Source organism: Rhodnius prolixus, unplaced genomic scaffold, assembly GCF_049639745.1.
Source record: "Rhodnius prolixus isolate KJV_2025 unplaced genomic scaffold, Rpr scaffold_8, whole genome shotgun sequence".
In the NCBI taxonomy this organism is placed as follows: domain Eukaryota; kingdom Metazoa; phylum Arthropoda; class Insecta; order Hemiptera; family Reduviidae; genus Rhodnius; species Rhodnius prolixus.
In genome coordinates this window covers 16692788-16706889 of record NW_027411593.1, presented here as the reverse complement: position 1 = coordinate 16706889, position 14102 = coordinate 16692788, and the positions used below count along the sequence as shown (strand labels likewise).

The 14102-nt window shown below is 34.5% G+C and overlaps 2 protein-coding genes across 3 annotated transcripts in view; one reads left to right on the top strand and one right to left on the bottom strand.

Moving 5' to 3' along the window:
• Positions 1-14102, top strand: part of LOC141450944 (adipokinetic hormone/corazonin-related peptide receptor variant I-like) — a 438838-nt gene that overhangs the window by 379703 nt on the left and 45033 nt on the right. The gene's annotated exons all lie outside the window — the stretch shown is intronic.
• Positions 9347-14008, bottom strand: LOC141450946 (uncharacterized). The gene is made up of 2 exons (XM_074121898.1): positions 13623-14008; positions 9347-9505 (listed from the first exon to the last, which is right to left on the bottom strand). The coding sequence occupies exons 1-2, from the start codon at positions 13888-13890 to the stop codon at positions 9453-9455; spliced, it is 321 nt and encodes a 106-aa protein (XP_073977999.1). The 5' UTR covers positions 13891-14008; the 3' UTR covers positions 9347-9452.

Sequence of the window (14102 nt, the reverse complement as noted above, 5' to 3'; positions counted from 1 at the left end):
AATCGGACAGTGACAGCTATGCTGGGGAACTTCGCCGTAAGTGGAGAGCTGCGTGTGAAAAGGTACGTGACAGGATGAAACTGAAGAGTGACCAGACGAGGACATCATATGACAGGCAGGTCATTGGAAGAACGTTACAGAGAGGCCAAAAAGTTTGGGCGTTTAAACGTGTCCGCAAAAAGGGAAAACCTCCTAAGTTGCTGGGAAGGAACTTGCACCATTGTCTGTCGGCTCAACGACCTGGTGTAACGGATTCAACGCACGCCCAGATCCAAGATGAAGGTGGTACACTTGGACCGATTGCTGCCCAACATCACGAAGGAGACTTCTGTTCGGGACGAACAGTTCTAAGAGAGGAGCAGTGTAACGAAGTTGACCTGGGCGGAGAAGAAAGGCCTAGATTGTTCTAGAGGTTGAACGACCAAAGTCAGTAACAGGCCGCCACTGCATAAACAAAAGGGGCGGTATCTACTTGTGGCAGAAAAGAAAGGCCTAGATTGTTCTAGAGGTTGAACGACCAAAGTCAGTAACAGGCCGCCACTGCATAAACAAAAGGGGCGGTATCTACTTGTGGCAGAAAAGAAAGGCCTAGATTGTTCTAGGGGTTAAGCGACTAAAGCCGGTAACAGGCCACCACTGTGTAGACAAAAGGGCCGGTCTTTATTGAACTAGAAAGGAAAGGGCTAGATTGTTCAAGGAGTTAGTGACCTGTGTAAAAGCCAGCTAAGAGAAAGGCCGCAGTTGGGGTGGTGGCATATGTGTTTCCCAGCCAGTGATTGACAGGTGAGAGTGAGACAGACGGAGTTGGAGAGAGACGGAGAATGGGAGGAGGCGGCTCACAGCTGAGGTGGTGGCAGTATGTTTTCTCCAGCCAATGAACATCAGGAGGGCGTGGAAACTTATGCTCAGAGAGTTGGAGGAGGGCAGTCCCAGTTGGAGGGAGGCACGCAGTTAAAAGGAGGCCGACACAGCTGGAGAAGTCAGTTTCAATCTAGTTTCAATTGAGTCAGTTTCAATCGAGTTTTTAAGCAAGTTTTAAGGAGTTATTAGAGTTTATAGTTATTAGTCAAGTTTATGAGTTAGTCTTGGAGAGTCAGTGTTGCGGAGTGCTTCAGTGGTAGCTAGTTGGGCAATTAGTCAGTTGATGAGTAGAGCGGTGTTAGTGTAGCTGAGACTAGTGCAATTCGGTGCAGTGCGGACCAGGGGTCAGTCGTGGAACAGTTTTGTGGCGTTACGTAGTGAGTAAGTAACAGTAAACTGTTGTGACTGTTGTAAATGGTGACTGTAATGAATAGCGTTAGTTGCTAGTAAATGTTCATGTTAGTTAATGTTAATGTGTGAATAAATCAGGTTATTACTTACAACTTTAGCGAGTTTTATTATTTAATCAAACCCACATATTTAATAACTAGTGGCAGGCATTAGTTGTGTAAGTAAAGTTATTTTGGAAAAACTTTACAATATTGAACTAAACGTAAATGAAGTTTAGGCATACTTGTAAAAGTTTAAATATTTAACTAACCGGTGTAGCTTATTTTTAAATCTAGAGGACGAACCGATAACGATAAAAAGACCTTTTCAATTAATTATTCGCACTCATTTTGATCTTATAACTTGCAGCATCAAATTATTACCGAGAAGACTAGCATTCATCTTCTCTACTACTAAGTGCTCATCTTTTTTTCGACCTCATTGTTTCCTATTAGCAGCTTTCTTGATGCACTTTGTTTATTTACTTTCACTATTTGACCTGCCAAAACTGACTCACTGAAATAATTTTGCGTTATTCCATGCTTTCCCACCTAAGTACACCTATTTAGCAACTAAGCATTCATTATTGCCCAAATCTGGAGAAAGTAAATTGAAGTAATGCCTATTTTTTCAGGCAGGCTTTTTGGCCAGCTACGAAATTAGGAATCGTGGACTAAGGCGACTAGCAAACACTTTAATACAAAGTTCTGTTATTAAACATTAAATTAAATCCAAGGTCTAGGACAGGGAATCTAACCTAGAACCACAATACATATTAGCTTTTCAGGTCTCGCCTCTAACCGTTCAGCTACCGTGGCGCCTCCCAGTTCTGGAGAATCTGTTTACTCTATTCACGATCAGCTGACCAATCTCTGGCGTACCTGAGCAGGTTCTGCTAATTCTATGTGAGCCTTTTAGTACTTAAAGAGCAGAAAAGGAAGACATATATTTCTATCTATTTCGCCCATCAAGGGACCCTAAATATGTAGTTAAAGCTGCTGGACTTTAGGAAGTTGTAATCTTTAAATTGAATAAGATTTTCTCTTCGATCTTGAATTTGAAACTAAGCTACTATCCTTCCTAAACAAAAGTGGAAAATAACACTTGGTTGAAATCTCCTTTGCACAAGCTCTCAGATAAATAACGTTTACGAGGGTCGTTTGAAAAGTCCGTGCAAAAATAAAAACTACTTAATTTTTTGGGGTAAACCTTTTTTATTTTTCAACATAGTCTCCTTTTAGGCTTATACACTTCGTCCAACGCTGCTCTAGTTTGTTGATCCCTTCCGAATAATAGGATTTGTCCAAGTCTGAAAAATAGCCATTCGTTTCTGCAATCACCTCCTCGTTTGAATAAAATCTTTTTCCCGCCAGCCATTTCTTCATATTGGGGAACAAATAGTAGTCCGAGGGAGCCACGTCTGGTGAATAGGGGGGATGTGAAACGAGTTGGAACCCTATTTCCATTAATTTTGCGACCACAACTGCTGAGGTATGTGGTAGCCCGATAGGCCAATAGGTACCATCCCAGCTCTAGTGGCCATTGAATAAGAAAAGAGATAATGTGTGGTGGGCGCTAATGGCCATAGACGTCGATGCGCCGGCAAAAAAAAAAAAAAAAAAAAAACTGCTGAGGTGTGAGCTGGTGCGTTGTCGTGTTGGAAAAGGACTTTTTTGTGGGCCAATCGTGGGCGTTTTTCTTGCAGCTCGGTTTTCAAACGGTCCAATAACTATGAATAATATGCACCTGTAATAGTTTTACCCTTTTCCAGATAGTCGATGAGGATTATTCCTTGCGAATCCCAAAAAACAGTCGCCATAATCTTTCCGGCCGAAGGAACGGTCTTCGCCTTTTTTGGCGCAGATTCCCCCTTGGTAACCCATTGTTTAGATTGTTCTTTGGTCTCAGGAGTGTAGTGATGTATCCATGTTTCATCCACAGTGACGAAACGACGCTTAAAGTCATGCGGATTCTTCTGGAACAGAGCAATCGCGGCACCCATCTTGCGGATAGCTTTGTCATGTCCAAATGTTGATGCAAAATATTATGTACCCGTTCATTCGAGATGCCCACAGCACTAGCAATCTCACGCACCTTCACTCTTCTGTCATCCATCACCATATCATGGATTTTATCAATGATTTCTGGAGTAGTAACCTCAACAGGGCGTCCAGAACGTTCAGCGTCACTTGTGCCCATATGGCCACTCCGAAAATTTTGAAACCACTTATAAACTGTTCTAATCGAAGGTGCAGAGTCACCATAATGTTTATCAAGCTTCTCTTTAGTCTCCTGAGGCGTTTTGCCTTTCATAAAGTAGTGTTTAATCAACACACGAAATTCTTTTTCGTCCATTTTTTGAAAATCACTCGACTTCCTCGATTCAAACGAATGCCAAACCCAAAGAAATAGACCGAACTGGTTGAAACTTGGTGTGTGTTCTTCCAAGAGATGCTACTAACTAAACATAACCTCGATACGCGCCAGTGGTGCTTTCTCTCTGACTTTGCACGGACTTTTCAAACGACCCTCGTACCTAATATACATATATTGACAGATTCACCAAGATAACTTTAAAAAAATAAATAAATAAAACATCTATCTCACTGGAAAAACAAGGCACAACAAAAAAAAGGTTAAAATTACTCTGACCCAATGTTGCAATCAGATTTACAATTATACATCTTAAAACTCTAGCGTTTTCTTCAGGCAATAGTTTTATCGACAATTTTACTTCTGAAAGGTGTGCTTTAGATTTTATTTTCTATCCAAGTGGAAAAGAAAACAAGCAACAATAGGGTTGAAATTCATTTATTCGCTCTAAACTAGAAAGTTATTACGAAGTAAATTGTTGGATTTGAGATCTTGGCTAGTGTACAGCTCACGTACTTACCACTTCCCCGCTGTGGCAACTTATAATGAGGTCTCGTTTAGACATCGCTAAACTTCCACTCTAGGTTTTCCATCTCTGGAATTCTCTTACAATTTACAAGTACATTAAGATGTCTGAAGTTATTTTTTATTTGTTTTATAATTGACCAAATACTTCTATAATTGGTTATTCAAACAATGAATCTTAACTTACATAATTTTTCCATGTTTATATCTATGTATCTATATTAAAACTTTAGTGAGAGCACTATAAAATTAAATTAATTAACAAACATCTTGAACAATTAGTGTGCTTCTCAATTTTACGAATTTCGCTGCATGATACTAAAAATAATTAAACTTATCTTAATTAGTTTTCAACAATTATATTTTTACTGGCACTTTCTCGGTCATTTCTGACAAGGTTCATATTTTAAAATGTCGTGCTTTTTATATTATTTTCACGACGAGCTGGGAATATTTTGCCCAAGTTTGGTTGAAAGGCTTTTACCTAAACGAGACCAAACTGGAAGATTTTAAATTGAATCCTAAAGCTAAGTATTTTTAAGGAAGGTTATCCTTGTTTATGTTCTATAGTGCCTTTGCCCGCTTGAGTATGGTGCCGTATTTGTGTACCTGGAAATGAAAGCGTGTACTGTGCAATGTATTTGCACTGTTCTAATGGGTGAACATGGTGAACTTCAGTTGTGAAATCTCTATTCGTCAAGTGTTTACATGCAACAAACACTCGTTGCGGATTAATTGTAGAATCTCAGTAAGATGTACAACATATATTGTGGCAAACAGTGGAGAGGTTTCATTGTAATGAATTGACAATGTATTCTGTTATTTCCTGACACGATCTCAACGCTTCCTCCAAAGGAGTAGAAAGAGAAAATAAGTAAAGACAAATCATCTGCGTACATTACTGTTGAATGGAAAAAAAAACCTAGCAGTATTTTACAGGATGTTGGGACATCTTTTAAATAAACTCAGGCCCGCTGATGCTCCAACTTCGGCTTAATATTTACCTGCATTTTTTTTGAGTTGACTTAAAAGGATACATAAGGTGGTAGCTTAACAAGTTTGTCTTAGGTTCTCCAAATCCTTGCAATCCTTTCACTGCAACTGTTCCTGCAGGACTATGTGTTTGTATGACTACGGAAGTAGTCATTGATGCAGGGACTTTTCTCCATTTAATGCCTTTGAGTATTTTTTTTTTTGTAAATTAGTAACTATTTATTCTCTTCCAACGTTTGCAATTTGAAAATCATCACAAATCCTTCGAGAAAAACTATAATTTGTTTAGTTTATTAATCTGAGGACTTCATTAAAAAGGGAAGACATTCAATTTTCGCTTCTTGTAACAAATTCTTTCATTCTGATACTTCATTTTGTGTTTTTAATTAGTTTAGTATGCCGGGCTATTATTTTTTAATCTCCAGAAGAGGACGTTAAAATGAGAGTCAATGTGCACAATGTGAATCCAGTAAATTTTAATTTAAAGTACTGTGGAAGGCCTAAAACTTTGGAAGCAAATTTAGTGACTATATGTTTGGCATGCTTTAAAAAAGCAGAATATGTCTTTGCATTGAAGAGTGACGTTGATATGGTTTGAATGTTCATTATAATTTTTCCAAAATTCCATAACAATAAAAGAAAAGTTTGGACTCAGGAAAATAACCTTAGAAAGCAGTTTAAGTGGGATCGATTGATTCCCTTTTGGGAATCCGCAAAAAGTTTTACAAAAATCAACATTAATCCATTAAAATTGTTTAAGAAAACAGGAATATTGAGTAAGAGCAAAAATAAATCTAATAACGAATTCAGCTGCAGATCTCTTTCGGGATTACAACTGAAAGAAAGTAAATCCCCTTTTTTTGTATGCGTTTTCAGACTTAAGATTATCATCTTATTTCGCAGGATGCATTTCTTTGAACAGTTCGTGAAGTCAATGTTCCTACTTTTTCATTTGTATTTTTTTCCTCTTATAATATTAAAAGTACATTACTAACTACATTATTTGTTATTCAATCTTTAATATTTTATGAAACTACTTATTAATTTGCATTGTTTAAAATATTATAGTGTTAGGAGAGATACCTCAAGATATAGCCAAAGAGTCCCAGAACAAGTAATGTGTAAAGTCTATTATGCATCATTTCACAACTAAGATGGAATCATATTGTGAGGAGCATCATGAGCAAGATTTTGAGAATGCAAAAAATGGCATCCGGGTTATTATTCCTATTTCTGGAAAAATAAATTGTTTTTGAACCAATAACGCGTTGTTTAATTGTTATAAGTGGAACGAAAAATTTAATCATTAATGAAATATAGGTAAGTGCCCTACAAGTAATTAAAGATTATTGCTAAGATTGTCCAAAGCAGTCTGCGCAGTGAGTAGGTGGTGAATTAATTTATTAGATATATACGTAATTGATCAAAAACATCAAATCCAGTACCATTTTATGTCCAATAAAACATGTCCACAGGCCGTTTCTAACTTAGTTATTTTTTGAAGATCTTAAAACTTTTATCAGCTAAAAGTTTAGCATTTATTGTAGGTTTGGAATGTTTCTGATTTTAATGTGCAAAAAAAATGTAATGTTTTTAGCTGCACTTGCTAAGATGTGCAAAATTAAAAAAGCAGTCAAATTAAATAAAATTTTGATAGTTTTCTCTTATTGTTGTAGGTATGCGTTCCTACATATTATCCTAACGAGAGAATTCAATTCTAACACCGGTTGTGATGTTTGTTTTCTGCATTTAATTAAACTATTGAAATCTGTGGTCTTTTTTTATTAGCACATCTAAGAAGCATAATGCTTTATGTTGTGAATCAATCACTCTACAGGTCAGGCTGTTCACACTCTGCATTACACTTGACAAATTACACAAGACCAAACCACTGGCACCTGTACAATGGCAGTGTGCTATTAGAATAAACAACTTGTTGGTATTGGAACAGAGCCAGCCTTGTAACAGCGCTTTACTTGATTAATTTAAAGGTAAAGGACTTTGTAAATAATAATACTTTGTGCAATAGTTTGTAATTATGGCTCTCTAGTTGGTTTTCTCCTAATTAAATCTTAAAAGAAATATGATCATAAAAGTTCCTAAAAACTTACGACTACTAACATGAAAATGATATCATTTTTCTACTGACAGTTAAAATTTCAAAGAAAGAAAATTAAGTGAGAGAAGATGGCAGGAGTGATAACTTGATTAAAATATTTCTTTCAAACGAGTTTTTCACCGACAGGCGTTTAGAACATCAAATAGAATGTTCTTTCTTCCATTATCGCCTTGAAGAAGTTATAAAGAAATGCAAAGATAGAGCCGAATTTTTAGTTCCATTCTTAGCTACTGAAGGTGCAACCATTTGCTCATTCTATAAAATTACTTGCGGATACATAGCATAAACGAAGAGAACTTCCAAGAATAAATGTCAGGAATAAGAAGTTATCGAAGATATTAAATGAAATTTGATGGTATTTAAGGTCGGAGAAAAGAAATCAGTTGGATGAGATGATCAGCGTGAATCCTAGGATTACAAGTAAACTCAATACGAGGCTATTCCCTCGGAGAAGCAGTGTTTCATCAGCAAATGAAGGCGAAGAGGTCTAAGAATATATGATGGTATAACGTTCCTCAACCTCTCTCTTTCTGTCGCCGATAGTATTAGATAGCTCATGTGAAATCTAAGCGAAACCTCTTTAGAGAACAAGAGATAAAACATGAAAAGACTTATATCAGAAACTCTACGATCTTAACGAGTGAATTGCTCGCCCAACATTTACGAATGAACTGAACTGGTTGACAGTGTTAACAAATATGAATATATAGGCTTCGTGACCGCAAATTATTAAACTAAGGATTGAAGATTGGCGAAGAATCGGGCAACAAAAAACAACTCGTCTTTTTGCCAACTTTTGACAAATATATTGTCTTCTTCTGAGCCTGGATATTCCTTTTACAAAAATACAAATAATTTAGAGAATCAGAAACACAGAAAATCAGTAAAAAAACAGTATTATAAAATTAAATTAAATTTAAAAAAAAAGTAAAATACAATAAATTATTTATAAGTATTGCAACTTACGTAGCTATGCGGGTTGGCTGAGTTACAGAAACTAAGAGCCAGAACTGGAGAACAGGTATATTGTATATATACACAGATATAGCGGGACTTACACGGGAATTTTGGTAATAACAATAAAGAGATGGGACGGATTTAATAGACTAATAACAATGTTCAATTTGACAAAAGAGTTAATAAAATAGATATTGGGAAATTTCTTTTAATACAAAAAACGTTTTTGTGATATCCAAGCCCTGAAGAAGACAATATATTTGTCGAAACGTTGGCAAAAAGACGAGTTGTTTTTATTTGACCGATTACCTCGCCAATCTTGAATCCTTAGTGTTAACAAAGTGTAGAAAAGATCACGCAACATTCTTTCATTGTTCATCTAGAAAAATTGAAGTAGTAGGTAGCCCTAAGAGGAAGAAAATTAATTGAATGACTAACCTAAAATGAAGTTTAATAAGATCAGGAGAGTCAAAGTAAAATGTTGAGAGATACAGGCATATAGTATTTATCTGCAAGTACCTGAACTACTTTTAGTTAGAAAGATAATTAGTGCAAACATTGTACTTCATTAAATTTAATTAGAAATTGAAAATGTAGTGGAGTTGTTGCACAGCATAAACTGAAAGGACTTAGAAAGTGCCGAGTTCAAGCAAGATGTGGCCAATTTCCCTCACTCTATAGAAAATTAAATTATCAGATTAAGTCACTAACTCTAGAGCTATTAGTGATGTAAAATTAATGATAAATTCCTGACATGGGTAGTTCAACTTAAATTATAAACTTCCCAAGATAAATACATCCAGTTTTGTTCATTGCCTAACATGAAGTAAGATACAAAGTAGATACAAACTGTTGGATGGCGATATGAACTGTTCTCAAATCTTACAAAACAGTACTGAAAATACATTCTGAGGCAGAACAATGAATTCGTTTACTGGATGAAGATGTTTAACATTTGAATGGTACAAATTGGGAGATTCTTAGTAATTATTTGAAAGAACTTCTTTTGTAATAGATTTTTTTTTAAATATGTGAATTTAATTTACTTACTATTTACTTTTATTACTTATTTCTTCTTTAATGTATAGATTAGTAATCTTATTTTTAATAATGGAGGAGATCATTTTAATTTTGTATAGATTACAAACGTTATGATTTATTTTTTAAAATTTTATTTTGTATCAATGAATTGTCATTTCTAACCTTAATCATTTGAAATTGTTTCGTTTTTTAATTATTTCAGTTCAATTTTGACATTGCACAAGTGCAATCCTGCGGGCAGATGTTCTGCAACACAAAACAAAAAAAAAAAAAAAAAAAATTAATAAGTCGACTCCTACATGTTGGACTGAATTTTATTGATAGTTTTTGAAATAATTGTAACTTCTCCTTTCTCGTTATGGTTGAATTTTATTTTTCAAACTTTCTGTTATAGTCTAACCACATCTCCAGTGAATAAAAAATGGCTTCAAGTTAAGACAGGAATTCTAATTGGAAGTCCTTACCGGTAGCTTTGGAAAAATAAAATGGACAAGGATGGAATAGTTTAATTATTTAAACAACTCTGCAAAAAATCTTTTCTATTTTTTCTCGATTTATATGTAAATAAATATATTATTATATTATAAGGCAAAGCTAATATGCTTTGTGGTACTGGGTTCGATTCCCGGTCTTTAAGCCTTGGATTTTATTTAATGGTTAATATGATAAATTTACAGTAAAGTAGGTTTGCTAGTCGCCTCCGTCCAAGACACCTAATTGGTAGTTGGACGTAAAGCCCGCCTGAAAAATTAGGAATTATATTATAATTAGGCTTTGTTCGATGATTCTTAAAAAGTCAGTTTTCATCGCTCAGCATTTTTATTGATAATTCTCGCATATCAAGCAGATGCATCATTCCAAAAATTTGGGCCGTTCCAAAAAAGAAAAAAAAACTTTTTAATGGACACACTTTTCGAAAGTTAAGCTCGACTTAAAAAAAAAAATAGGCATTACATTTCTTCATCTACTAAGACCAATTATAGTAATTACTGGACCAACTGATTCAAAGTAAAATAAAACTAACAGCAGAGATTATTAGAGAAAGATGTTGACAAATCATCGAACGAATCACATTGTCTCCATCATAGTAGAACGTCTCGAATAGCGTCTTGCGGTGAGACTCTTTCTTGTTAGTCCTCCAGAAGCGTCCTTCTATTCCTCAATGTGTTTTTTGCCCTACATTCTGATCCTCCAGGTCGCCTCTCACCCTTTGACCATTACGCCATCCTAGTAGCGCTATCGTATTCCCAACTTGAGCATTCCAAGCAAAGCCATTCTCTTCCATCTTCTTTTCTGCAGATTATCCGTAGACTGGCCAAATGAGGTATGTACAGATCGATCTGTTGTTTCAAAACTTTTTAAATAGATAACTCTGGACACAAGTCCGAAATACAAATTGGCTTGTTTGATTTTTTTTTTTATAATAATAAATATAATGTTCGCGACTCCGGACACTATGTGAATTAAATGATAAAACAGTGGCAGTTTGGTCTTCTATAGCCGACTGTCCACATTTCTGAATTGCAAATTCTAATAATTAGATTGAATGGTCTTGTATGATAGCTAAGAATTGTATTGAATTCATTTAGGATATTATTTGACCATTAGATATAGAAAAGAGTGGGAGAATGAAATGGTTTGGTGTTTACAGTTTCTTGAGTGCCACTAAACTGAATTAAAATGAATTATTCATTAGGAAAGAGCAGGCCGGTGTTTACCTGAGAATAAAGGAAATTGGAAAGCTGTTTAGACGATTCGTAATGAAAGAATCGAAAGCAGAACAAAATAAGTGAACTAAATAAAATGAAAGAAGCGAAATTTGATAAATTAGTTAACAATTTAAATAATTTTAAACAAAATACAAACTAAACTTTAAATAAGAGTGGGCGATGTGTATTTTCCTTTTTCTTTTTTAATGTATAAATAATATTTTGGGTAATTTTGAACTTTGACAATTGTATTACTTTATTTTCATAAACAAATAAATTACTAAGACCAAAATGTAAATCCTGTAAACAAAACCAAGACTAGGGGTGAAACGTTCGCTCGCAGGATCTACGGATGGGGGCAAATAAGCTGTCACCTCTGTCCTGGTTCAACATTCTGCATAAGAAAAATGTGTAAATTTGAACGGTCTTTTTCTTACAGTAAAAAGAAAAGATCATGAATGTTTTCTCTCCAAATTTTTTTTTTTGTTCAGCTTTAGTTTTAGTCAGCTCTTTTTAGCATACAATATCGGTCTGCGGGATGAAGTCATGACCTCCATCTATTCTCTACCACAATGTACACATGGGATATACGGGAAAGGGAAATAGTATTCATGGGGTATACTTGGGATATAGTATCCAAGTGGTATCAAATGAAAATGCTCCCAAGTTTGTATACCATTAATGCATGCAAACGTAGAGGACTTAGTGAATTATTTAAGGGTACAGTCTTGTCTGTCACCAGTTCTTCGGACATGTAGAAGTTCAGCAGGTTTAGAGCTAGGACAGTCCAGTATACACTCTTCCTAAAACCAGTATTCAGCGAATAAACATTCAGAACCCTCTGCATTTAATTTTCATTATAATTCTAAAAGATCAAGATGTTTATTGTTTATTATTATAACACTATAATTAACAATATAAGTAATAGTAGTGAGGAGAGGCAACGTTTGTTGTGATTGTTGCCGGGAAGTGTTTTCTTGTTGCAGACAATCAGTACTGGACAACAAACTATTAGCGTACTTTTAGAAAGAGAAAATTTGTAAGTAATTCGTTGTAGTCATACTGAGAAGTTAGTTAAACTAATCATAATATTTTTAAGATAGAACTTACTAGCATTTGAATTAAATTTATAATGGCGTAGCGTGGATGTTTATTTATTTTTTTGCCAATTGAAAGTATGCGAATTCAATTTCATTAATAGACTATTTCCGCAATATTATATACAATATGTAGACACCGAAAAGAGATAAGATTAAATTAGTTTAGTGATCTCACTAAAATAATTTAGTTAGCAATTTCTCAAGTCTGGGTTATGAAAGTGGATGTTTTATAAGGAAGAAATGAAAAGTTCAATGCAGGAAAGCAAATTGAAATAGAGATTCCTAAGTTGCTTTTAGATGCTATTAGTTTCAATATTGAGTTTCTATAAAGTTTGTATTAGTTAAAAGTGGTATTTATGTTGAAACCTTACAGAGCATGATCATGCATCTTTAAACAAGAAGTGGCCCTTAACAAAATAATGGACTTTTAATTGAAAATATATAAAATCGTAAAGAAAACTTTGAATTTTAAAGCTCTCTCATTTACTGCACTCTTTTTAACGCAGCCCAAATCCAGAAGAAACTCGAAATTTATTAATAAATAAATTAGTTCAATTATAGTTTCTTTATTATGTTTTTGTTCTTGCCATTTGGAGTCTAATTTTTGAATTTCCTAGATCTCGATGATCAAGGAATGGGTATACAAATAAAAGAAAAAAACACTCAAAAAAAAGGTCACATAATTAATGAAGAGGACAATTAGCCCTTTGTCTGCGACTCATTGGCAGTCCACGAGTCCCACTTCTCACTCGATTAAACCCTTTTTTTTTTTTTAATTAGGTCGCTTTTTTTATGCTCTCAGCCACAATGATTCTTGCTGCCCAATGTATAACTGAACATCAATGTTCTTGACGCTAGTTCTAACAACGTGAACTATAATTCCAAAAGAGGTAAGACCCCGCTAAGACGCATTGTGAGTTCGATTCCCGGTCAAGGTTATTTAGATTTTATTAATTGTTTAATATTAGGAAGCTATAGAAAATTCGTTATCTTGTCGCCATTAACCATGTCCCGTAATTTGGTAGTTGGATATAAAGCCCGCCTGACAAAAAATTGACATTACTCTTTGTTCATTTTATAGCGATGCTAATATTGTCAGTTAATCATTTAATGTTTTGAATCATTTAATTGATTATTGGTACTTAAATAAAATTTGATTAACTTGAATAACTTTTTCTGATTACGTGTCTTTCAAAGTCAATTGTTGTGTGCGTATTATTCAATGACACTTTTCCGGCATCTATAATTAAATTGTAACATTATCTTAGCGAAAAATTCGGATTTTCCTGTGTCTTTGTTTCCGATTACACTTGTTTGGAAAAAGGAACAATTCCCTATAAGAAGTACTCTAGATAAAAAAAAAGGTAACTAGGTATCTATTCCATGAAAGAATTTTATTGTGAAAATAAAAGAATCAATATTTTTTTTTTACATGTAATACATCAAATTATTTGGCTGTTATACAATTGAGCTTAAAAAAAATCATTTAATTTATTGAAACACTTCTACAACGTTTTATGGCTTTATAAGAACAATGACAATCGGCTTTTTTACCATGCAAGAGTATCCTGCGTCTTTGTCTGGCTAAACGTTTAGCCAGTTTGATAACAGCGGCAGAGGTCCACGGCTCCAATGGTGCGGCTTCGTGGCTGGTCATCCATTTGTGCAATCGATCACCACCTCCGATATCGTCTGCCAACAGAGACACTGCATGCAGTGTATCGCCAAAAGTGTATGCATCCTTAAAACGGCGACGATGTGTTATATTGCCACTGTTATGTCCACCTTTTGTGAAACGTTTTGGATGAGTTAAGTATGACATAATTACATTTATTATTATTTATTTTATAATAATTATGTACCCTAAATTTTGTTTGGAACTAGGTTAAATTTTAGTGAAAAATCTGATTAATTATTTTTTTTGTATTTTTTTCTCAGCTGTATTAATTAATTTTTTGCAATACAAAATTTTCATAGTAAAAATTATTTTCCTTAAAAATTGTGCACTAAAAACGTGTCGATGAAGCGTTCTAG